At 38.9% G+C, this 24,576-nt stretch overlaps 1 protein-coding gene across 3 annotated transcripts in view; it reads left to right on the top strand.

The window, feature by feature from the left end:
* STX17 (syntaxin 17) overlaps positions 1-17,356 on the top strand; it is a 50,272-nt gene extending 32,916 nt beyond the window's left edge. For all 3 annotated transcript variants that reach the window (XM_070431075.1, XM_070431073.1, XM_070431074.1), the window contains 4 exons: positions 1,503-1,618; positions 1,705-1,755; positions 9,924-10,010; positions 10,730-17,356. In XM_070431075.1, coding sequence (XP_070287176.1) covers positions 1,503-1,618; positions 1,705-1,755; positions 9,924-10,010; positions 10,730-10,969 — 494 coding nt within the window. In that variant the 3' untranslated portion in view covers positions 10,970-17,356. The remainder of the gene's footprint in view (positions 1-1,502; positions 1,619-1,704; positions 1,756-9,923; positions 10,011-10,729) is intronic.
* The last annotated feature ends 7,220 nt before the right edge of the window (positions 17,357-24,576 follow it).

Genomic DNA, 24,576 nt, shown 5'->3' with positions numbered 1-24,576 from the left:
GCTATGGTTCCTTTCTAAATCTGAAATTTGATATGGCACCTTGCAGCTTACCAACAGTCTCCTATTCCTTTTAATAGTTTTATATTGATCTTATAAGAAAGACAAAACTCTTGAACATAGTTTACAATGCCACGAGTAATGTCACCCTCAATTTTCAACCTCAACCTTTGCTTTTCTCTTGTCATAGAGTATGCTTCAGCTATACTGAACTCCTTTCAGTCCCCAAACGTATGCACATATTGTTCTCCTTGACCTGAATACTCTCTGCTTCTGCCTTCACTCTTGCCCCGGTTCAATTATATAATTTCTTTTCATCTGCAGGCTTTGGCTCCAGAACCTTCTTGGACCACTCTTTTCTCCACAGAACTAGTTAACTAACTCTGTGCTCATATAGCATTCCATACTTCCCATATCACAGTTCTTAACAGACTATACTGAGTTTGCCTGTTAACATGTCTGTATCACACATATGATAAGCTCCATTAATAATAGTAGCAGCAGCAATGGCAGTAGTAGTAAATACTAACCACTTATACTTGATATGTAAGCCAGGCACAATGCAAAGTTTCATCTTTTTTTATAAATGAGGAAAATAAGTCAAAAAGATGAAATACCTTCCCAAGTCAAAGAGCTAGTGAATAGCCAAACCAGGATTCTTACCCAGGTCTTTCTGATGAGGCCCATACTCTTAACCACCATACTATATTGACTCCTTGGAACTATTTTATGGTTTACCATTGTGTACCCAGCATCTTGTTACAGATTGGTATATAGTAGGTTTTGTATAAATATATATTTATTGAATGAATGATTGGTAAAACCAATACAGTGAAATAAAGACTTGAGGTGGAGTTTGGAATGTAAATTCATCATCATAACAGTGGTTAATGAGGAAAACCATAGTGTGTTGATGACTTAAAACTCAGAAAAGAATTAGAAGCAATGGAGGTTTGGATCAGAAAAATGACTCTGAAGAGAAGTAGGGTGTCAATATGTACAAAAATATACATGTAGTAATAGGTGTTAGTTTTTATGATAAATTTGTTACCAAAAATGACTGATTTTCATTGCTAAAAACACATCACTTCTCTACTTTTAACAACTTAAGGATCTGATGTTTATTACTAAAATAGCCAAAGAAAAAGGTTAATAATTTAGCAATGAAAGTGTTAAACCTGGGTATCTCTTCATGGAACATTGGCCAAATAGAATAGCTTTCCTTTGGTGGTGCTTTCACATCTAGCCCTAGTTATTCAGAGTGGTAGATAGTAGTTGTAGCCATTTTTTTTAAAGATGACTTTGTAGAATAAATTAAAAAATATTTGTTAACCTGGGAACAACCTGCCTATAGATAAATCTGTTTTTATAGAATAATCAGTTTACTTTCAGTCTGAATTTAATTAGTAAGCATTTTACATGACAATTGATTTATGGAGTTGATTCATGCTGTTGCCTTTTTAGCAAAGCAAATAAACTCTAAACATGAGGCTATGTTCATCCAGGAGCATTTCACACTACTGAAGCTGATGCTGATCCTCAGAGTATGACTCAGATATATGCATTGCCTGAAATTCCTCGAGATCAAAATGCTGCAGAATCATGGGAAACCTTAGAAGCGGTATGTTAATTTTTTTTTTTTTTTTCCTTTCGGTAACTGTGAGGCATAAAAGTAAATAACCTCCTCTCTCTTTTTCTCCTTTTAAGGACCTAATTGAACTTAGCCAACTGGTCACAGAATTCTCTCTCCTAGTGCATGTAAGTATATGACTGTTTTTGGCTCAGAGATGTTAGATTAATAGCTAAAAGGCTTTTATCAGTCATTAGACTTTTGACTAGAATTTTAATAGAAGTTATAATTTTTAAGACTGCTATTTGGTCATGGATAGAAGTCCAATTGTTGTCAAATTCCAGGTAGGTTCAATAAACATTTATGAAGCACTTTTATGGAGCCATAAAAGGTACTGTATTAGATCCTTGGCATTGGGGGTCTGATAAGGTTGGCTATAGAAATAAATGAAGCCTGTTCTCTGCCTTTAAGGATTTACAGTGGGTAGAGATATGCTTGGATCTCCAAACTTGAAATTTCAAGCATGATTGTTAAATGCAAAAATAAGGTATGACAAGAAGTAATATAAGCTCCAAGAAGCAGCATTTGAAGGAGGAAGGGGTTGTGAGGTGGAAGCATTAAGGGTAGCTTCATAAGATAGGTAGCCTTTGCTTGAGCCTTGAAAATTGAGTAAAGTGTCCACAGGTGGAGTGAGAGGTACATTTGAAAATAGCTGAACAAAGACATGGAGTACAGTACATTTTAGGAGTGACAAGTATTGCAGGATAATCTAAGCATAAGGTACCATGGGCAAGCAAAGCAAGGAGGATTAGGGTGAGATTCCGATAGCATTGAAGGCCATACCAAATAATTTGAACTTTACTATGTAGGAGCCAATATAGATTTTTGAACAGGTAGAGTGCTGTGATCCATCCCGTCTGTGCTTCAGTAAGATCACAGTGTGAGGAATGGTCTTAGAGAGGGGAAGATTATAGGCAGGATAACTGGTTAGGAATCGATTGCAAGAGTTTCACAAAGAGCAATGGCAAAGCAAGTACAGTAGTCCCCCCCTTATCTGCAGTTTTGCTTTCTACAATTTTGCTTTCCATGGTTTTAGTTACTGTGGTCTACTGTGGTCTGAAAATGTTAAATGGAAAATTCCAGAAATAATAAGTTTTAAATTGTACATCGTTCTGGGTAGTATGATGAAATCTGGCACTGCCCTACTCTGTCTTAGCTCAAGACATGAATCATCCCTTTGTCCATAGTATCCATGTTGTATATCCTCCCCACCCTTAGTCACTTAACAGCCATCTTGGCTTATCAGCTAGACTGTCATGGTATTACAATGCCTGTGTTCCAGTAACCCTGTTTTACTTAATAATGACCCCAAAGTGCAAGAGTAGTGATGCTGGCAATTTGTATATACCAAAGCAAAGCTGTAAAGTGTGTGTGTGTGTCTAGGAAAAAACACAGTATAATAGGGTTCAGTAATATCTGTGGTTTCAGGCATCTACTGTAGGTCTTGCAACATATTTCCCATGGATAAGGGATGACTGAGAGGTATTTCTGGGGTAGGAATTGGAGGAAGATGGAAAAGTCAAAGATAAGAAACACTAAGGCTTTATTCTGCATAATCAGGTAGCCAGTGAAACTGTTAACATAGATTAGAGAACATAAAGTAAACTCACTGGAAAAAATAGAATAGATTTTGTTACTATTTTTCTAAATTATTTTTTCTTCCCAGGAATTGTGTGTTGGAAGGTTGGATGTATGAGTTAGTTATGTGTGTGTATGTATGGATGTACCTGCAGGAGCAACCCTATTTCTGCTTATGCTTCTGTCTAGGTTTAGTTCTTTGTTCTTGATCAAACTATGATTTGGGGATTGTACATTTTTTTTTTTTTACTTTCAACAATAAAGATAAATCTAAATATATATATATATATATACACACACACACAAGTCAACACCAGAAGACAAGTGATCCAATTAAAAAATGGGCAAAGGATCCGAATAGACACTTCTTCAAAGAAGACATACAGATGGCCAATAGACATATGAAAAATGCTAATCATCAGAGAGATGCAAACCAAAACCACAACGAGGTATTACATCACACCTGACAGAATGGCTACCATCAACAAACCAATAAATGACAAGTGCTGGAGAGGATGTGGAGAAAAGGGAACCCTAGTATTCTGCTGGTGGGAATGCAGAATGGTGCAGTGTTGGGGTCCAGCCCCAACAGGTCCAGGGGTTCCCCAAGGTGTGGACGGAGTCGGTGAAGAAGGAATGACATGGAGGCAGTGTTCAGTTGCCCAGCATGGTTGGGTTCTCTCACCTGGTTCTAACCAGGATCTCCAGCCAAGTTCTGTCCAAGATCTCCAGCCAGGTTCTGTGGCCATGTTCTCTTGCTAGGTTCTCCAGCCAGGTTCGGTCGCCAGGTTCTGTCGGATTGTACATTTTTGAGTTATGATTTCCTTGACACCTGGCTTTAAATTAGAAGAGCTCCTAAATCAACCATTCTCGGAATTGAAAAGGTCAACTAATCTACTCTTGCCCCAACTTCTCAAATAGATGGTCTTTCGCCTCTTTTTGAGCAATTACAGTGCAGGGACACATCATACTTCAACCATCCCATTTGGAGGCTCTTAGAAGTTCTTCCTCATGTAAAGTAAACTCTGCCCTTTAATAACTTCCCTCTGGTACTTTTGCTCCATGGAGCCATATGCTGAACAAGTTTTATATCTTTTCCACATAAAAGTTTTTCAACCTTTGAGACCACCTTCTCTTTCCTCACTCTATCCTACCTCACCATATTGTCTTCTCTTAAAAACCCTTGATTCGCTAATGTATTCCTAGAATATGATTTCTAGGCTTATCAGTACTAGACCTGTACTCTGCTTGTTCTCTAGTGTGTGGATTTTGTTCTTGAAATATAATGCTTAAATTGAATATTGTTTAAAAACATTTGCGGCGGGGGGGGGGGGGGGGGGGGGCGGGTTAATCTTCACCCAAGGATATTTTTTCCATTGATTTTGAGAGAGAATGGATGGGAGGATAGAGACAGAGAGAAACACCAATGTGAGAGAGATGTATCGATTGGTTGCCTTCGGCAGGCACCCCAACAGGGGCTGAGGATCGAGCCCGCAACCGAGATATATGCCTTTGACCATAATTGAACCCGCAACCCTTCAGTTTGTGGGCAGATGATATAACCACTGAGAAACCAGCTACGGCAAATATAGCAAATTCTTTAAAGCATTTTCCTTTTTTTGATGCCTCTAAGTCAGAAGAAGCAAAATGAAGTTTCTGGATTAGGTATCTGTACAAACTATTAACATATTTGTATATAAAAGAGAATGATACAAGAATCCCAAAATATTTGTTGTTTTTAGAATCAAGATTTATTTAATTGTAATGCATAATCTCTGATCTAATATATCTTGTAAGGTCTGTATATGTCTGGTTATATAGATATATACATTTGCCAAAAGTCATTGGTATGTACACATGAAATGTGTGAGGTCTAATGTACGTAGATTATACTTAAAGTTTATTTAAAAAACAAACTAAACATGTTAAAAAGTTCTCATTCAAGACAAACACATTTCCCTTCTAGTGAGATCGACACATGAAAGGAAAATGAAGGGTTTGGGGCCATTTAACTATTATATATACTAGTACTATTAGGTTATTAAGCAGTTCCTAATCCCTAATCTAAGGAAGGTTCGTGCAGGGAGAGTTAGACTATAGCCATAGCTCTATACAAATGTCCTATTTATAATAATCTGTGTAAGGACAGATTGTTATTAAGCAATAGCTCAAAGGAGAAACCCTGATTACTATTCCCAGGGTGACTGAGTTCTCATGACCACATGGTCAAGGACTCACAGAAGCTCCATTTAGGCAACAAATGACTTGGGAACATAATCAGAGTGACCACATCCTCTCATTATCATCACATGGACATGATAGTATCTAGGCAAGTTAACCATTTATTTATGGAGCACTTTCTGTGTGCATAGTACTGAGCTAAGAATAGAGAATAGTATAAAAAAGAACCTATAGGATAGTCATGACAGTTACACAACATTGTGAATGTAGTTAATTCCACTGAATTGTATACTTAAAAATGGTTAAATTGTGGCTAGCTGGTGTGTCTCAGTGGTTGAGTGTTGACCTATGAACCAGGAGTCATGGTTCGATTCCCAGTCAGGGCACATGCCTGGGTTTCAGGCTCAATCCTCAGTGGGGGGGCATGCAGGAGGCAGCCAATAATGTTTCTCTCTCATCATTGATATTTTTATCTCTCCTTCTCCTTTCTCTCTGAAATCAATAAAAACATATATATTTTAAAAATGGTTAAATTATAAATTTTATTTTAATTTTTACCATAATAAAAAAAGAACTTACAAAACCATTGAGACATCCAGATATGGTCTAATAGATGGTAATAAATTAATATGTACTTGGCCCCATCTTTATTTTTCTTCAGCCTTTATTGTTCAAGTGTTCTCTTTCCTGTAATTGTGGAACCAACCCTATTTCTAGTCAAGGGGAATTTAAAAAATGCTGCCCCAGTTGCTTAATAGCAGGTCACCCTAGTTATAGGTCCAGTTTTGTCTCTACATTTTGCCTTATTTATTCACTATGGATTTTTAAATCCAGTTTTATTCTGGATGCATAAAAGCTGGGTTGTAGTGGATTAGATCAGATTCCTCCATTTATTACCTAGGTGACTGTCAGGATATTATTTGACAATAATGAGCTTTGTAAATTGATGGGAGGAGTAAATGTAAATTGATGGGAGGAGTAATGCCTATTACTTCTCACCCTCCTTCCCTTCTATTACCCCACTGCATTCCTGCTTTTGTTCCTCCCTTAGTTGATTCCCTTATGCTCCTTGGTTAGACTTCTACTTTTGCTACCAACATTAGCTTTAGATATTTTAATACTATAGCTCCTACAGCCCTTTTCCTGTTGCTAAATCCCCTGATGTCAACATCCTACTTACCTACTTCATTTATTATCTACTGTAGGTGAATATAATCCTGTATTCTCCTTGTATATCATAGCATTTGTATGTTTGTTTTTGGGCTTTTCTGTATATGTGATTGCATATGATTCAGGATAGAGACCACATATATTTAGACTACATATAGTTCAGAACCAGGATAGATCAATGTTATCTGGATTGGTCAAGATCTAAGAGTAGAACTGGCTTGAAAGCTGGCTGAAATTTGGAGTTAGTAATAAAGAAAAAATTCTGGAGTTTCGGCATTAACTTCTTAAACCATAGCTTTTCAAGCACAATCATAAAACTGCACAACTATTAGCAAGACTGTTCAAGAGAGAGCATTTTTATTGATGTAAATGGATTTGGGAATAGATTTGTTGAATGTATTAATATTACTTGATATAGAGCAGTGGTTCTCAAACTTCTGGCCCTTTAAATACAGTTCCTCATGTTGTGACCCCCAATCATGAAATTATTTTTGTTGCTACTTCATAACTGTAATTTTGCTACTGTTATGAATCGTAATGTAAATATCTGATATGCAGGATGGTCTTAGGTGACCCCTGTGAAAAGGTCGTTCGACCCCCAAAGGGATCGCGACCCACAGGTTGAGGATGTGTGCTTATAACTATCAACATCAACATTCAAAAGAAAAACAATTCACTCTGGCCTGTGTGGCTCAGTTGGTTGGACATTGTACATGCACTGAAAGATTGCTGGTTCAATTCCTGATCAGGGCACATGCTGGGTTGCAGGTTTAATCCCTGGTAGGGGGTGTGCAGGAGGCAGCCAGTGGATGTTTCCTCCCACATAGATGTTTCTCTCTCTCCCTCTCCCTTCCTCTCTTTCTAAAAATCACTAAAAAATATTTTTAAAAAGAGAGAAAAACAATTCTTCATTAGTATTGAAATAATTTTTATTTAAAAAGGAAAAAGTCCATGTATTACTCTAGAAACACTGCAGTGATTCTCATAAGTGATTTAATTTATTGTTAAAGGGATGCTGAGAACATACACAAGCCACCAAAGTATATAATGTCAGGAAGAGAGTTTGAAGGTTGTCAAATGTGGGCACTACAGGCAGATTAGTAGATGTAGGAGGTTAGTAGATATAGGTGAGGAGGCTCCTGAGCCACTGTTGTTAAGAGCTTGGGTTTCTGTACTGAGATAAGATTGTGTATGTGTCCCTGACCGATTTGGCTCAGTGGATAGAGCGTCAGCCTGCAGACTCAAGGGTCCCGGGTTCGATTCTGGTCAAGGGCATGTGTCTTGGTTGCGGGCACAACCCCAGTGGGGTGTGTGCAGGAGGCAGCTGATCGATGTTTCTCTCTCATCGATGTTTCTAACTCTCTATCCCTCTCCCTTTTTCTCTGTAAAAAATCAATAAAATATGTATTTAAAAAAAAAAAGATTGTGTATGTGTTATTTTGCCCAACATACAGACCCAAGGACACAGTGGAAAGGTGGTGACCAGATTTTGCTCTGAATGGAGTCTGGCTGGTCATGCTGTGGACAGTTACTAACACTTTGACACCAGTTGCCTAAATCTAATTTTCTGTTATTTTGAGTCCTTCTTACTCAAGAAGCAGAGTTTGAAGATATGGGCAAAGTTTGGGATTCAAACCAAGCAAAATAGGGGAAGAATAAGGCAGATCTACACAACTGAGGGATGACTACTGATCCCAGGATAGGGGGTGGTCTGCTCTCTGCCTCATATTTAAGCAAGCTTCCTTATGTCAGTGAATAAGTACTTAGAGGTGTGAGCTACTCCCCAGGGTGAGAGAGGCCTCATTTGTACTGGTGATTGCAATGATGGTGAGCGTTACAGTTCAAATAATCAGTAACCTCAGGCTTTGTTTTGTCTTGTGATCCTTTCTCCAATTATCCCAAGGTATTTTTGTGAAAAAAAATTTTTTTAATAAAATTATTTTAGAATTTTAATTTATTAAAAAAAAAGTCATAGAGCTTCAATATCCAAACTTGTAGGAAGGAGCATTAAAAAATATTTCCCTGAGGTCTTGAGATAACACTTGAGCTTTAGAAATGATAGTAATTCTGCTAGGTTCTGCCATCTTTTTAAAAAATATATATTTTTAAATTCACTTCAGAGAGAGGAAGAGAGACAGAGAGAGAGAAACATCAATTATGAGAATCATCGATTGGCTGCCTCCTGCGTGCCCCCTACTGGGGATTGAGCCCCCAACCTAGGCATGTCCCTGACTGGGAATGAAGCGTGACCTACTAGTTTATGGGTCGATGTTCAACCATTGAGCCACAGTGGTTGGCTCAGGCAGCCTCTGCCATCTTGATGGAATTCTTTTGGGTCTGAGAAAAAGGGGACATGTTGACTATTTTCAACTCATCAAGATATGGAGGTTGATGATAGAGCTTTGCATCTGTGATTTATCTTCTAGCATAGACTTTCAAGCAAGAATGGAAAGTGTGGGGTTGTCCTAAAGAGAAACAAGGGTAGGGTGTCAGAACTGGCGTTTATTCTTCTAGGGTGGTGAGGGGAGGGGAGCTAACATTAAAGAAGTTTTATTGTCTGAGCAGAGGCTCGGTAACCACCTGTCAGAAATGTTGTAGTTTGGCTTTACACACCTGAGGGTAAATCCCACTCAGTGACCTAAGCATTCCTTCTACTCAGAGATTCTGTGAGTCACAATTTCTGTTGTGTCAGTGCAGGTGTTGTCGTTTTATGTAGAATGATTTATTAATATATTTGATCAGAAACATTTTAGCTTGTCATGATTTTAAAATGTATTAAATTGTACAGGTGTAAAACACAGGACAGTAAATTCATTCTCTGCTCCTTACTGCTTATCAGATCAGAAGTAGAAAGATTTCATGGCAGATCAAACCACACTGTATTCTTATTTCTAAAATGTAATAATTTGTATTTATTGGGTCAAGGGAGTTTTACTCCTAAGTCAAATTTGCCTGTTTTAAACTGAATCTTCAAAGAGATAAGCTAGGGAGGTTTTTCTGTTTTTGTTTTTGCTTTTTTCCTGTCCAACACACATGACATGTAAATGCTTACTTGAATTTCTTTTCTCCTGGAAAATAGATTCATTTGGAGAATGTTTGTATGCTTGAATGAATTTTAGCGTGAGATGCTTTTTCCTATAAAGGTGCCAGCCTTTTATTACCTAATAAGTAAGTCACCCTCTTTTTAAAAAAAAAAAAAAAGTGAATTTGTACTTTGGACATAGTTTATCAGATGCTATTAATGAACCACTATTAAGACTGCAAGGCTGCAGTACACAGGGCCCTGATTACAGGAATTAAAATAGTGTGTATTGGCTCTCTGCTGCTCCCCAGCAGGAATGCTCACTCATAATTCCTTTGCATCTAGTCTCAGCAGGAGAAGATTGACAGCATTGAGGACCATGTCAACAGTGCTGCTGTGAATGTTGAAGAGGGAACCAGAAACTTGGGGAAGGTAAGATTCTGCTCCTGCTGACAAATCAATGTTACTCTGGCTCCCAGGAATTTGTAGTATTAACCCAATTGATCTGCTCTCTTTAATCTTGAGGGAACCAGCAATTAAGGAAATAAGGAAGAAATGACACATAGGTAGTGCAAGAAATCAATGGCTGTAGTAATATTCTACTCTTTCATTCTGTTGGGAGAGAAGTTTTTTTCAAAGAGAGAATAAACTGCAGCCCCACTCTGAGGTATTTGGTGTTAGAAGGAAATACTTAGAGGTTCAGGGGCATAGAGAGGCTTGCCAGAATCCAGTAGGGACAAAGATCTAAGGATGTGACAGCATGTGTGGAGGGGCCATCTCTTTCCATAGACTTTTGCGTTTAACCCCAGGGCATGGAATAATATGTGTGCAAAATGAAAACTTTGGGTATCTGTGGCTGCTGAACCTGTTTAAATAAGCCAGTGAGGTAGTTAGTGGTTTGATTGTTTTGCGAGTAAATTCAATTTGTAGCAGTCAGCTCTTTGTAGCCCGTTTCTCTAAATTCTGAGTTCTGGAGCAATTGTAGTACCTGTGGAATACTCTTTCTGCCCCCTCCCACCAGTACAATCTCTAAGGTTAATTATGTACCAAGAGTTAAAGAGGCATTGGCAGGAGTAATGAGAGGAAAATGCACATCACCACAGGCAGATATTCTCAACTCAATTTCTAAATTGAATTTTTTTTTTTTACAGGCTGCAAAATACAAGCTGGCAATTCTGCCTGTGGCAGGTGCACTCCTCGGAGGAGCGGTGGGGGGTCCGATTGGCCTCCTTGCAGGCTTCAAAGTGGCAGGAATTGCAGCTGCACTTGGTGGTGGGGTGTTGGGCTTCACAGGTGGAAAATTGATACAAAGAAGGAAACAGAAAATGACGGAGAAGCTCATTTCCAGCTGTCCAGATCTTCCCAGCCAAACTGACAAAAAATGCAGTTAAAAACCAAACTTCAGTATTATTGGCTCCAACGTGTTTATACTAATGGACCTTTGTTGCTGTCGGACACTCAGCTTTTGGAACATGATTATATCAAGACTAGAGGCCCGATGCATGAAATTCGTGCACTTGGAGAGGGGGTCCCTCAGTCCAGCCTGTGCCCTCTCCCAGTCTGGGAGCCCTCGGGAGATGTCTAACTGATGGCTTAGGCCCGCTCCCCGCCATCAGTCGGACATCCTTAGTGCTGCCACAGGAGTGGAAGAGGCTCCCACCACCACCACTGTGCTCGCCAGCTGTGAGCCTGGTTCAGGGCTTCTGGTTGAGCAGCGCTCCCCCTGTGGGAGCGCACTGACCACTAGGGGGCAGCTCCTGCGTTGAGCATGTGCCCCCTGGTGGTCAGTGCGTGTCATAGCGACCAGTCCTTCCACCATTCGGTCGATTTGCATATTAGCCTTTTATTATATAGGACAGTGGCTGTAGATGCTCAAGTGGGATTGGACTGTTATAAGTGGATATATATTTTTGTTTGCTGGTATATTAATGGAATTGAGGGGCCTGGGCTGAGGGTGTATAATGTTTGTCAGGTAGTTTGAAGACTGCCAGGGAGCAGATTTTCTTTCTGGAAGTGTGAAAACTGAACCCATAACTTTGATAAGGACATGTGATGTGTGGACATGTTGGGTTATGAAAGAATAGTTCCTTTCCTAACCCTGATTTGGAGATCCTGAGACTAAGCATATGTTAAATATGCTTTTTATCTTCTAAATGTAGGAGATTATTTAGGCCTGTTAGCAAAGAAAAGCATGGTAGTTCAGGAGTCTTTCTTTCAAATAGGAAATCCAGATCTGGCAAGGGCACAGGTGAAGTACATGGTAGAGTCATTGGATGAAACTATCGTAGTTTCCTATAGGCCCACTATATTTTCTGATGAAGGAAACTAATAGTGAAAGAAAGGCCCAACTTCTCTTTTAAACATCTTAATCTGTGACACTGACTCTCTGAACTTTTCCCTCTGTCTCTCTTTAAATAAAGACAAAATCTCAAGTGGTAGGAGACAGTGTTATTAAACCAGCTGTTTGTCAGTTTGTCTCTTCACAGAAGTAGTGCCCTCTGCCTTCCTTCCCTTGTATTTTTCAAAAGTTCTTTGACTTGTGGGGTGAATGAGGGTTTTTCTCATAATTTGCTTTTTTAAAATATATTTTTTATTGATTTCAGAGGCGAAGGGAGAGGGAGAGATAGTAACATCAATGAAGAAAGAATCATTGATCAGCTGCTTCCTACATGCTCCACACTGGGGATTGAGCCTACAACCCAGGCATGTGCCCTGATCGGGAATAGAACCATGACCTCCTGGTTCATAGGTTGACGCTCAAACACTGAGCCACACCAGCCAGTCCTAATCTGCTTTTTAAAAATTGTCTCCCATCTTTATTCATCCTTTCCTATAATCTCTAGATAAGAGAGGGAGGGAGGCAGCGAGAAAGAGATCTCCAAATAGTTAGAATTTGAGCTAAAAAATAAGCAGGCAGGGAATATGCCAGATCATTTCCTGGGGCATCTTCCAAACTCAGTGGCTGTTGTACCTGCCACACAGGGAGTTTCTAACCCTAGGTCTTTTCAGCCAGCCCTTGGTGAAGCTAAGAACTAGCTTTCTACCTCATATCTCTTACTACCATCCTTTCCCCCAGGCTTTGCTATCTCCTGTGCTTTCCTTCACTTTCACAGCTGCTATTTCTTCCCAAGAGTGGCATTCTGCTTGCCTTTTCTCATATTCAAGTTGATGATGGACAAAGCCTGGTGCCAACTCTCAGTCCTGATGGATTTGTGGTGCTAATTCCAACACTTGACATTGACAGCAAGCTTGGCCCAGCCCAACCCAGTGTCTATATCAAAGAGCAAAAAGGTTTTAAATTTAGAAAGAATTTAAGGTTACAGGCAGCCTCATCCTTACCTCCAACTCATTTGAAATAGGAAAGAACCACCTTTTGCCTTACTCTTTTTTTCTGAGGACAGAGGAAAGGGTACCAACACCACAAAAGATCTGGGCTTTCTCTGCTCAGGAGGCAGAGTCATCAGGCAGTGGAATGGTTTATCATTTCTCTCTTGCTGAGCTTACTTTTAACAACTTTTATTGATTGCTACCTTTTATTTCTGTCTCTAAAGAGACCTTTTTCCTTCATACTTTTTGATTCTTCTCACCAATAAATTCCAAAGAGAGGAAGCACTATTTTTTATTGTCCTTAAATAACTATACAATATCAAGAACTGTATTGCAGCCTGTTGACTTGTTACTTTAATACCAAGAAGGAAGTACTTTGAACAAGTGTCAGATTCTGATTCAGTATTTGATATTGATACCTGTAAGGTTGGGATAATTACTTTTGAGCTCCACTTTTTAAAATTTTCTGATCTATGTCCCTTTAACACAAGTAGTTCAAACCAGAATGAGGATCAGAATTACTTGGGGTGCCTGTTTAAAATAAGATTCCTAACCTTCAGTCCCACATGTGATTCTAATGGTCAATCGAGCCTGATCAGCTAAGATTACAAATTTAAGACAGTTACATCAAGATTCAGCTGTATCATTGAATTCTATAATTTCTAGTATTCCCTTCAACAATGCCCAGTCTTCATCACTGCATATTATTCCCACTCCATGCTTTGAAGCCCACAATCTTAACACAACTAGGGAGTCATTATACTGTCAGGCTGGTTTTATATCAGGACCTGAAGGAGAGAGGAGGCCCATAATTAAAGCTCACGTTTTGGTCTGGGCTCTCATTTTTATTGAGCCAATGTGAGACACAGTGCATGTGCTCATAAAGGCCTCTGATTTTTACTAATCAGGATTGGAATATTTCTCTACAAGTCTTCATGAGTAGGCAACGTCACAGTCCTTTTAAGAAAGTTTTATTTAAACTGATTTAGAACTTGTATCTAATTTTCCTATTATAGATCCTAATAGCCAACTTTTTGTAGAAGTTTCTAGACGTGTTTAATCAATTATCAATGATATACCTGTAAACTATAGTGTTTAGAAGCATATATTAGTCAATATGACACAGAAACTAATCTTAAAGTGGAATTTAATGCCCAATAGTATCAGATCAAATTCATCCTCTCTGTAATTCATGTCTTATTTTTATTGCAACAAGTTAAAAGGTAAGGAACACTTTAAGCACTTTTATTAAGTTCTTCAAGTTTATAGAGGCATAGTGGGTAAAGGTGGCACTCCTAAAGACATTTTTTGATAAAATAAACTAATAATTTATTTTCAGAGACTGAAATTTTTTATTGTAACCCACAATAAAAAATGCACTTTTTATTGTAACCCACAATAAAAAATGCACTTATATCAAAACTCAGCATATATATAATGGAACTATTCTTACTTTTAATGTGCAGCTCACTCTGATGTTTTTTAATGTTTTAGTTTCTAAAATATGCTGGCTGCAACATACTCAAGTGATTTCATAATCTACCAATAGGTTGAGACCCTTAGTTTGAAACAGACACCACCATGCTTACAGGGGAACTGATACTCATTGAATATCATCTACTTGCCAGGCACTTCACTAAGCATTGTACAGGTAGGGAAACAGTCGCAGAGAAGTTAAACAATTTGCAGTTATTCAACTACAAACAAATGAAGCTAGGGTGTTAACTAGGTCTATTGAACTAAAAAAACTCTTACTCTCAGACTATGCTACTTCTGTATATAAAATTGAGGTGGGCCCTTCATTCTGCTTCACCCAAACACCCATATATTCTGTAACAAAGGATTACTTTGAAATTACACGTGCCATTCATTTGCACTTTTTAAGAAAACTTCTTTCCTCAAAGCAGTCTCAAAGTTTTTAACATTGGCCAATGCAGAAGTACATAGTGCTGAATTTAGTCCTTAGACTATAAAATTTAAAGTGTTTCTAACCCACCCATACATTCTCCAAATTTCCTTATCTTCGTGGGTTATAACTATCACTTAAGCAGTGGTTTCTACATTTAATTTAAAAATTAATTTTTTAAGCCAAATCTTGACTCCAGTGATTATTACGCTTTAAATGGTGCTTTAGGGAAGCCATGCACTCTGTGTGACACTAGTATTAGAACATTTTTGAAACTTTTCTTTTGGAATTGCCTCCAAAGACATTTGGCAAATCACATGAAAAAGCCATCTCAGTGTTTATTAGTCAAAGACTCTACTCACTTGTCCTTATGACCTCTACTCTCTTCCTTTCTCAGTTTTGATTTTCTTCTGCTGGCTTAGCTCTCCTAGCCACTTGTGCTGGAGCTAGTAACCTAAGGATGCCCAGAAAGGGGGTATGCTGGCCAGAGTCGCTGGAGCAAGAACTTACTTTTAGGTTATATGGAAGCTGAGTGCTGTTAAAGGGAGAATACTGCGAGTCCCTAAACCTTCCTCTGGGGCGTCTGCCTGCCCGTAGTGCCGTAAGTAGCTTGCCCAGAAGTGAGAACTGAGTACTAGTATTACCAATCACAAGAGGTTGAAGAAACCTAAAGAATAAATGGGTAACGTACAGCATTACCTATTACAGAAACCAAACCACGCCATACTTTAAAAAACTGACAGGTCTCCCCTTTGTCCCTCCTTGTGCTCTATGAAACCTTTGCGAGGAAGGATGAAGAAAGGCCTGGGAAAAGGTTCTGTGGAAAGGCACACTTCCTTCTCTCACAGTGAAGTACAACGTGGCTGTGGCTCTCAGGCCCTTATGCATATTAGACGATGTTCTGAAGTTGTTAGAAGCCAAATAAAAGGTAGGGAGGCTTCCCTGCTAGCCTAAGTTAATGTAAATAGTTCAGGTTCTGTTTGGGGTTTTATCACTTTATTTTGTTTCTAACAGGTGGTTCTCACTATTTATATTCATTAATTTGACACTATTTTACAGAGAGACTTCTTGGGTATTATAAACAATCAATGGTAAAAGATCCGTATTTATTATCCACATCATTTCCCTCAAAGAAAGTATTTACTGTGGGAGACAAGAAATACATCTGTGCATATTAACGCGAGAAATAAATGGAAAGAAAAGTGTAAAAGGTGTCAAAGGCAAATCATTTGCCCAAGATCAAAGCTAGTTAGCACAAAGGTAGAATTATAACCATGGTCTAAGAAAAAAAATTTTAAAGTAATTTAACTGAAGTTTTATTATGCCATATCAAGTTGCCTGCTGAGGCCTGTGGTCTTTCAAACCAGTTTTTATGTTCCAAACCAGGCAGTAGCTATAGTAGCAAGAATTGGATGGGGAATCAAGATCAGAGTCCTAGTTTTGGCTTTATCTCCTGTAGTAAGCGTTTTCTCAGGAATGGATGCCTTTTCCCATTCTAGCCAGGGATTCCCCAACTGTAAAATTTTAGGGGTTACCAGCTTGGCTCCCCCATTCTTTATATCTCGCCTCTCACTGGGTCCTGTCAGTCTACTTTGAATGTTAGTTACATCAACTTCTCAATATATTCATGGCCATCACTCTAGTAAAAGACTATTACCTTCCACTCCCCACCTCATCTTCCCCCACTTTAAGCCGTTCCTCACATCACTGCCACAAGAATGAGAACAAGGTCTGGCTTTCGTTTTTCTACTGAAATATTTTCAGTGGCTTCCATTGAATACCTGAGAAAGTTTAAATTCCTTAGGTTGGCATTCATAGCCTTCCATATTCTGGCCCCAGCTTTATCGCTTCAGACTCACTACTCATCATCTGATAATGCCATTGACAGCCAGACATTCCACAAGGATGGTTTTAAGGTTTCTCTGTGGTAAAGGTACAAACTGGTAACATGCTGTTTACATTTTTCCAGGCTAAAATAACTTCTGTGAATGACATTTTACCAAAAAAAAAAAAGTCAGCTGAGATTTGTTTAAGCTCTTAGAACAAGGCAAAAAGTTGTTTCTTAAGAAAAATATTTCCACCCCCCCAAAAAAGAGAAATTACATTCAATTTCTTAACTTCCAAAACAATGCCAGTCTTGTCATCTGTGCATCTGATAGCCAACGCATGCGTGCGGACTTTTCTTCAGCAGCATAGATGCCCCAGCCTTGAATGGCCCATTGTCCAGCTCCTGTGAGAAACTAGGCTAAGAAATACTTGACAAAAACAGTCAAGAGTACATGTTATTCATACATTTCTCAAGTATTTCAGATATTCTGTAGTAAGGCTAATCACTAAAAAGATGTTTACCTGGGTTTCATTAATTAAGCCCCCTAAAGATATTTTATTGTTAAACCTTTGGTGTTGGCAAGGGTCAGCACAACTAAAGGCCCAATGGTGAGAATTTCTACAGATTCTGTAAAGCTTACTGAATTTGTTTATTTTGTTGTTGAATGGTGCTTGTAAGGAAACATACAATAAATTCACTCATTTAACTAACATTTAACTGAATGCCTTTTGTGTATTGAATGCCAGGGCCACACATAGAAAAATATTAAACCTATAGAGTCTACCCTTGTAAACCATTCGGACTAATAACTTCAGATGCCTAAAAGCAACTAAATCACAATAAAACGTGCTAAGTGCCCTAAAAAAGGAATGAGCAAAGTTACAAGGGGCACATGGAATAGAGTGACTAGCTCTGCCCGGAAAGTAGAGGAAGGCTTTGAGACACGTGGCATTTGAGGAGGACCCTAGAGAAGATGCCTGGCTGTAGACCAGTGTAGGCTTCCAAGTGGCAGAGGAATTGCACGTACAAAGGGTTCAAGACATGAAGGAGCATAGTGTGCTTAGAGAAAACCAGGAGTTAAATGTTGTGATGAAGCTGGGCAGGGTAGTTTGTTTTTTTTTAATTCTTTGGTTAAAGAAATTTATGTATTGCTTTGTATCAGATAAAACTACCATAACCCTCTTGAGTTATTCGTTTTGCTTTCATTACCAGGGAAGTTAGGTGTATTTGGCATATTTGCTTTCCCTTCCCACATGTAAGAAATGATTTGTACTTTTTTGTCTCTCTGCTGTGAGATTCCTCTTAATTGAAAACCCACTGAGAAAATAGTCACAAGTTTCCTCAGTGTCCAAGACATCTTTATGGTCCAGTTTTTCATCTCTGCATGAGTATCTGTTGACCACTGCCACTCAGGGGCTCCCATCTTCACTTGTGGCTCATTCTGCAATGTTTTACAACCTCATAGGTATACAGTTCTTTTATTTGCGGTGGTGTGGTCTCCCAGCTAGATTGTGGCAGGGACCATATCCTCTGCTTCTTGGAGTATTTCATGGTACGAATACACTGATGAGAAGAGGAAAAGAAACTATGCTCCCATTAGTAGCTCCCAGATTCAGTCACGGTATGTGTGTTCGGCTGTGTCTCAGGCATATGTATTGAAATGAGAAAACACTTTCTAAGACGAATCAAGCCTTTGCTCAGTACTTACTTTTGTATGTTAACATAGGAGTGAATGATGCAGCAGAAGAAATCAGGAAACGTCTCTAGGACTTGAAGTCATGAATTGAAACTTTCAGAATTTGGAGGTAAAGATATTTCTCTTTTTCCAATTATAAATCATGACTTGGAAGAGAGAGGATCCAGGAACTGAGTCATTGGAGAAATAACTGGTATGGAAAAACTGAGTTTACCTCCTGTTTTACCATAAGATTGGTGTGGTCAGAATAATAGGGATCCAAGAAGGGTTTATAATCTGATTATAGTATAGAAACAGTAGCAGCAGGAATTTAATTGCTCTAATAGACAAGCAGAGTTTGGACTTAGGCAAAGGCAGAGCTGAAGTGGTAGGCATTTGACAGGGTTTGAACCAAGATCTCTAATACTCAGGCTCATGTACTTATTCCACTAAACAGCCCCTCAGTTACCTGATAGGACTGAAAAGGAATAAAATGTTTGGCACTTACTAATTCTTCATGGATGTTGGTTCCCTTTCTTTCCTCTCTAGGTTTTTTTTTTTTTTTTTTTAAAGGAAATTTTTTTAAAAATATATTTTATTGATTTTTTACAGAGAGGAAGGGAGAGAGATAGAGAGTTAGAAACATCGATGAGAGAGAAACATCGATCAGCTGCCTCCTCTGCACATCTACTGGGGATGTGCCCGCAACCCAAGTACATGCCCTTGACCGGAATCGAACTTGGGACCTTTCAGTCTGCAGGCCGACGCTCTATCCACTGAGCCAAACCAGTTTCAGCTCCTCTCTAGGTTTTATTGTTCATAATAGATTGCTGCCTCTTATCTGGGTTAAGGTGGGGGTCAACAACTCAGGACGTTCTTAGCCTTCCCTTCTTGCAATCCCCTGCACCCCCTTGATACCTGGCCTATCTTACAGGGTGGTCGTGAAGATTAAAAGAATTAATAACATGTTTAGTGCCTAGAATGGAGCCTTACTTGTAGTACCTGTATAAATGCTAGTTACTACTGTTATTATTTTATCATGTACCTACAAGAAGAGTGTTAGGGAGACACCTAAAATGAGTGGAGACTTGATAAAAATATCAAGAATGCTTAAAATGACTTAAAAAAGGCTCAGTTGCCGAAACCGGTTTGGCTCCGTGGATGGAGCGTCGGCCTGCGGACTGAGGGGTCCCGGGTTCGATTCTGGTCAAGGGCATGTGCCTGGGTTGCGGGCACATCCCCAGTGGGAGATGTGTGGGAGGCAGCTGATCGATGTTTCTCTCTCATCGATGTTTCTAGCTCTCTCTCTCTCTCCCTTCCTCTCTGTGGAAAATCAATAAAATATATATATATAAAAAGGCTCAGTTAATAAGGTGGTATAATGATGGCAGATACCTGGTAAAAAATATTTTTAATCTGTTAACAATAATATTCAAACATGAAAATGTAGAAGATCTGATTAGGAGTTGGATGACCATACATCCCAGTTTGTCTGCAAAAGTTTTTATATCTGTTGTGCTGGTGATACTATTACTAATGTTCCCTATCCCTCTTTATTATTATATATTTAAGAGAGGGAAAGAGAGAGGGAGATGGTTGATTTTTGTGTGTGCCTTGACCCGGGATCAAACCCACAACCGTGGCTTATCAGGACGATGCTCTAACCAATTGAGCCACCAGACCAGGGCCCTTTTCACTGTTAAAGGTCCCAGTCTGAATGAAAAAGTTACATTGTCACCCTAGTTATAAGGTGTGGAATTATTTTTTTTTAAATCTGTCTTTTAAAAGAATTGATCATTTGTAGGCTCAGATTAAAAAACATTCTAGGTTTAGTGGGAACGTGTAGATGTGATTTTAAAGTTCCATCAGTAATCTCTAAGGAACCAGAAAACAAAAGAGGTGCCAGAACACTGAGCTTGGGCAAAACTCTAACATTTAAGAGCGAAGTTGGATTCCAGAAGCCACAGACCAGGGGATTTACCTCGTAAGCCTAGAAAATTTCAGAAATGGACTCTTAAGGTTTTACATCAGAAAGCCATGCTCATTATGAAGACATGGGTAATTGTGAATTATGAAGAATTGCTAAGTTAGAATAGATGTTCTCTTCTGCTTTCCCCACTGTGTGCACAGCCAGGAATGCCCTGCTTTATCCCCCCTCCTGGGCAGTGGTTAGGGCAAGAAAACAAATGTAGTTATCAGGCTTCCAAGATTGACCGGATCCTACCTAGACAAGTTTACACTTGGCACCAAGAGAGGTTCTTCCTCGGCATCCATCCCAGTAAGTAAAACAGCACAGATCGGCAAGCCTGTGACTTTTTACCCAAATGGCCCAGAGTTGGGAGAGAAACAACAGGGCAGCAATACTTTGCATAATAGTACTTACTATTAGAGAACAGTGACAGCTTCTACTACTATAACTCCCCTGGGGTGGGGGGAGAAGGAGCCTGATGTGTTTAAGAAAACACAGCTAACTCTTTCTGTTCCTAGCCAAGAAACCACTTCCTGTAGGAAGGCTCCCCTAACCCCAAGGCTACACACACCTCCATCCCTCTGTGGTTAACTCACAGCACAGCACCTACAGGGTTCTGTTAGAATCACCCTCTTACCCATCTATTTTAACTTTGAGCCCTGTGATGACAGGGGCAGTCTCTTGGTCACTGTTATATCCTTAACCTGGCAACAGTAGATAATTAATGCTTGCTGAATAGTAAATGTTGTATAAACCATACAATGTATTTTGTCAACTCGGTATAGTCTGTCTTTCCCCAAGGGTGAGTGACTAAGCTAGGGGTCAGATCTACCTCATAGAAAATGTGGTGTTCATGGGGGTTTCCAGCACCTCTTCAGGACTCTGCATTGCCCAAGGGGGCACTCGCGTGTCATTCAGTGTAAGATTTTAATAGATTCTAGGCTAAAACTTAGGACCCATAGCCAATTTAGGATATAGAATTAAAGGTGACAGCAGGTAATTGTGATTCACAGATGAGCCAGCAGAGTCCATTCCAGTTACGGTGATGCTTCCTTGTCCTTTATTCATTCGTTCATCTTATGTAATATGACTCCCCCCCCACCCCCCCCCCCCCGTCAGATTTATTGATCACTTACAGTGCTCTAGGACTAGGTTGCTGAGAATACAGAGTTCTGCTTCCCGGGCACTCAGATGGTGATAAGGAAAAGGCGTACATATACTTCCAACTTTGTATTAGACTGGGTACTCTAAAACACACAAAGGGCTGTTGGACCATGGGGAGTGATCATTGTCCTAGGCATTGGAGAATGGATAGAAGGAATTTACTAAACGTAGGGGAGGGGAGAGGAAAAGGGACATTTTAGAGAAGTGATTTGTAAGCTGCAGTTTTCCTCTCCTCGTGATACAAAAACCTATTATCTAATGGCAGCTTGGGCCTTCCCGTGTGTTCTGCAAGAGGGAGCTTTGACACTTCAACTAAAGGCACATGGATTCATATAGCTTCTCGTTCTGATCCAATTAATCTAAAAAACAAACTGGAAAAGCTTGTGACTCTGGGTTATCTGTATTCTGAGTAAAATGTTCACAATATGATATTTATATATGATGAAGTAAATTAGTAATATCTCAAATACAGAAATATTTTATAAATATAGTTTTATTACTTGGAGGTACATACAAAAATTCAAACACAGTTTTAAAAAAATAACAGTTGCCAAGCAGAGGTCCTATCCAACCAGTTTTAATGAACACATAAAACAGTTATAATCAGCATAAAACAATTTTAAGTCATGAAACAACTTACTGTCCTCAGGGTCTTTAAATATTGGACTTAAAAACTGGTTTTTGTTTTATTCTTTCCACCTGTTTAAATCTTTTCCCTAAATATAGACTACTAACATTTCAGTTTGGTTCATGAGATTTTCATTCAGAAAAATAGGTAAAACCCTTTACTAGAATTATTTTGAAAACTGAAATACTGTATGTCCATTTCTACTCTTCTATTGCCTCACATTCTCCATGGTTTCTCAAAAATCCCAATAGTTGCTAACAGAAAAAGCACTTGTAACTTTAGCAGCTCTCTGGAATACTGAAGTTTGGGCCTAAGAGTCCTGAAATTATTTAAGGAGGCAAGATTTTCCTCTCTCTCTCTCTCTCTCTCTCTTTTGTTCTGTGATTTTCTTTGTGGCCAGCCAGACTGTATCTCCTTGTCAGAGAAGAAAATAAAAATTCAGTTACTCTGCTTTTCCTGATTGTTAATCCATTACTGTTTTATCCATTCTTTTTTGCTGTTGGGTTTTTTTTGTTTTGTGTGTGTGTGTGTTTCCCCATGCCTTCTTGGCAACTTTAGCATTCTCTTCAAATTTAAGTTTATTCTGAGCTTTAACATTTCAGTTATTCATCTCATTCTCCTCTTTTTGGCCTTTATCGTGTCAGTTTTTTCTTCTTTTGTACATGATTTTTGACAACTTGACTTCATCCGAGAGCTCTGAGATGCTTTAGATCAGGGGTGGGGAACCTTTTTTCAGCCAAGGGCCATTTGGATATTTATAACATCATTCGTGGGCCATGTAAAATTATCAACTTAAAAATTAGCCTGCTATATTTGGTCATTTAATTAACTCACCCCTAATGCTTTGGCAGGGCCAGACCAAATAAATGGTTTTGAGGGCCTTATGTGGCCCTTGGGCCAGATGTATAGATGCCCAATCTCTAAATGTTCAGAATTTCATATAAAGTTTCCATCCTTTTATGGCCCCTCACTACTGGAATGATTTTTGAAAAACTGGAAAAGGGTCTGCTTCTCGTTCTGGTTTTGCACTCAGCTGTGTTCTTGTCTAGTCTTTCATCCCCTCTTCACAGCTGAGGAGCCTGTGGCTCAAGGTAGACTGGATAAAATGAGAAGACGTCCACCGGCAATACTCCAATTCATGGTACAGAGGGGAAGGAGTCTAAATTGTGAGTTCTAGATTTCTGGAAGTTCTCTTTATTCATCCAACTGGTGATAAATCCCTATGGAACCTATAGCTTTGCCATCTCTTATATCTATTCCTGTCTATCTCTGCTGTCACTTAGTTCTGGCCATTGCCTCTCCGCTGCTAGACTCATTTTATTATACCCAGATCCGCTGCCATAGTATTCTTTCTCAGAATTAAATATGAACATACTTCTCTGCTTAAAATCTGGTGATGGATCTCTATTGCCTATAAGGCAACAGCACAAATCCTAGCTTGGCATACAAGGCCCTGCAGAATCTGCTATCACTTCCTAGCCACCTCCCCACCCACCACACACTAGCTCTGTGACAAGTACTTATTTTCTGTAATACATTTTGCTGTTTTGCACTTAAGCTTGTTAATGAGTTTTTATAAATTGTCGCAAATTCCTGATAGGTGCCGAGTCCTTCAGGGGTACATAAAAGTACCCGAGGTCATTTTGCATCCCATTCATTCAATGAACATTTTGATGACGACTGCTAAGTATCTAGAAATGCTAGCTATTGGAGATATGGACATAAAATTCAGTATCCTTATCCTCGGTGGCTTCAGTCTAGAAAAGATAATGGTAGTGGCACCAAGTCCCAATATGAGTGAATGCTAAATAACGCAACCTCAAATCCACTCACTTTTTTAACAGCCACCAATATCTTAGATCACAATGGACATGTGTTCCTTGAGGCTTTTCAAATTAAATGCTCTCAAGCCAGGGATCTGCAACCCAATACTTGAGTGTTATCTTTTCTTTTTTAAAGACAATTAAAAAGATTACAAATTATTCCAGTTAATTGCATATGCTACTTATGGTTTTGTGCACTATAGCTTGTTGACTATTTGTGAATTTTCATTCTGACCACCTCAGATTTGGTCCATGCTCTGACCTAAAAACTACAACTCTGATTTCAAAGTTATTGATTAAAAGTAATGAAGATCCAACCTTTAGGAAGCTGTCCTGCTTTTCTAGTTAATCTGATAAAATACACTACATATACCCCTTATCACCTTATTGATGACATCTATTGTTCTGAGTGGAATAATGGATAAGTCATGCATAAGTAAGACTTCTAGGCTGATTTTTAAAAATAACAATCATTAAATATCCATTATAAATAGTCACTTTATTTTGAAAGAATTGGAAGATGTTACATATATTACATACTACATATAATGGCACATGTCAGCCTTTTAAGCTTAAAAATAATCTCTCCCCAAACTGGGATTGACTTAGACTCCAAATATAAAATGACTCTTGGCCTATAGCACCAACCCAAGCCCAGAGGAAAGCCAATGTTGAACC

Source organism: Myotis yumanensis, unplaced genomic scaffold (genome assembly GCF_028538775.1).
Source record: "Myotis yumanensis isolate MYYU_CA2020_CCGP unplaced genomic scaffold, mMyoYum1.0.hap1 SCAF_12, whole genome shotgun sequence".
Taxonomy (NCBI): domain Eukaryota; kingdom Metazoa; phylum Chordata; class Mammalia; order Chiroptera; family Vespertilionidae; genus Myotis; species Myotis yumanensis.
Note: the sequence above shows the minus strand (reverse complement) of the source record. Positions and strands in the feature narration are given on the sequence as shown.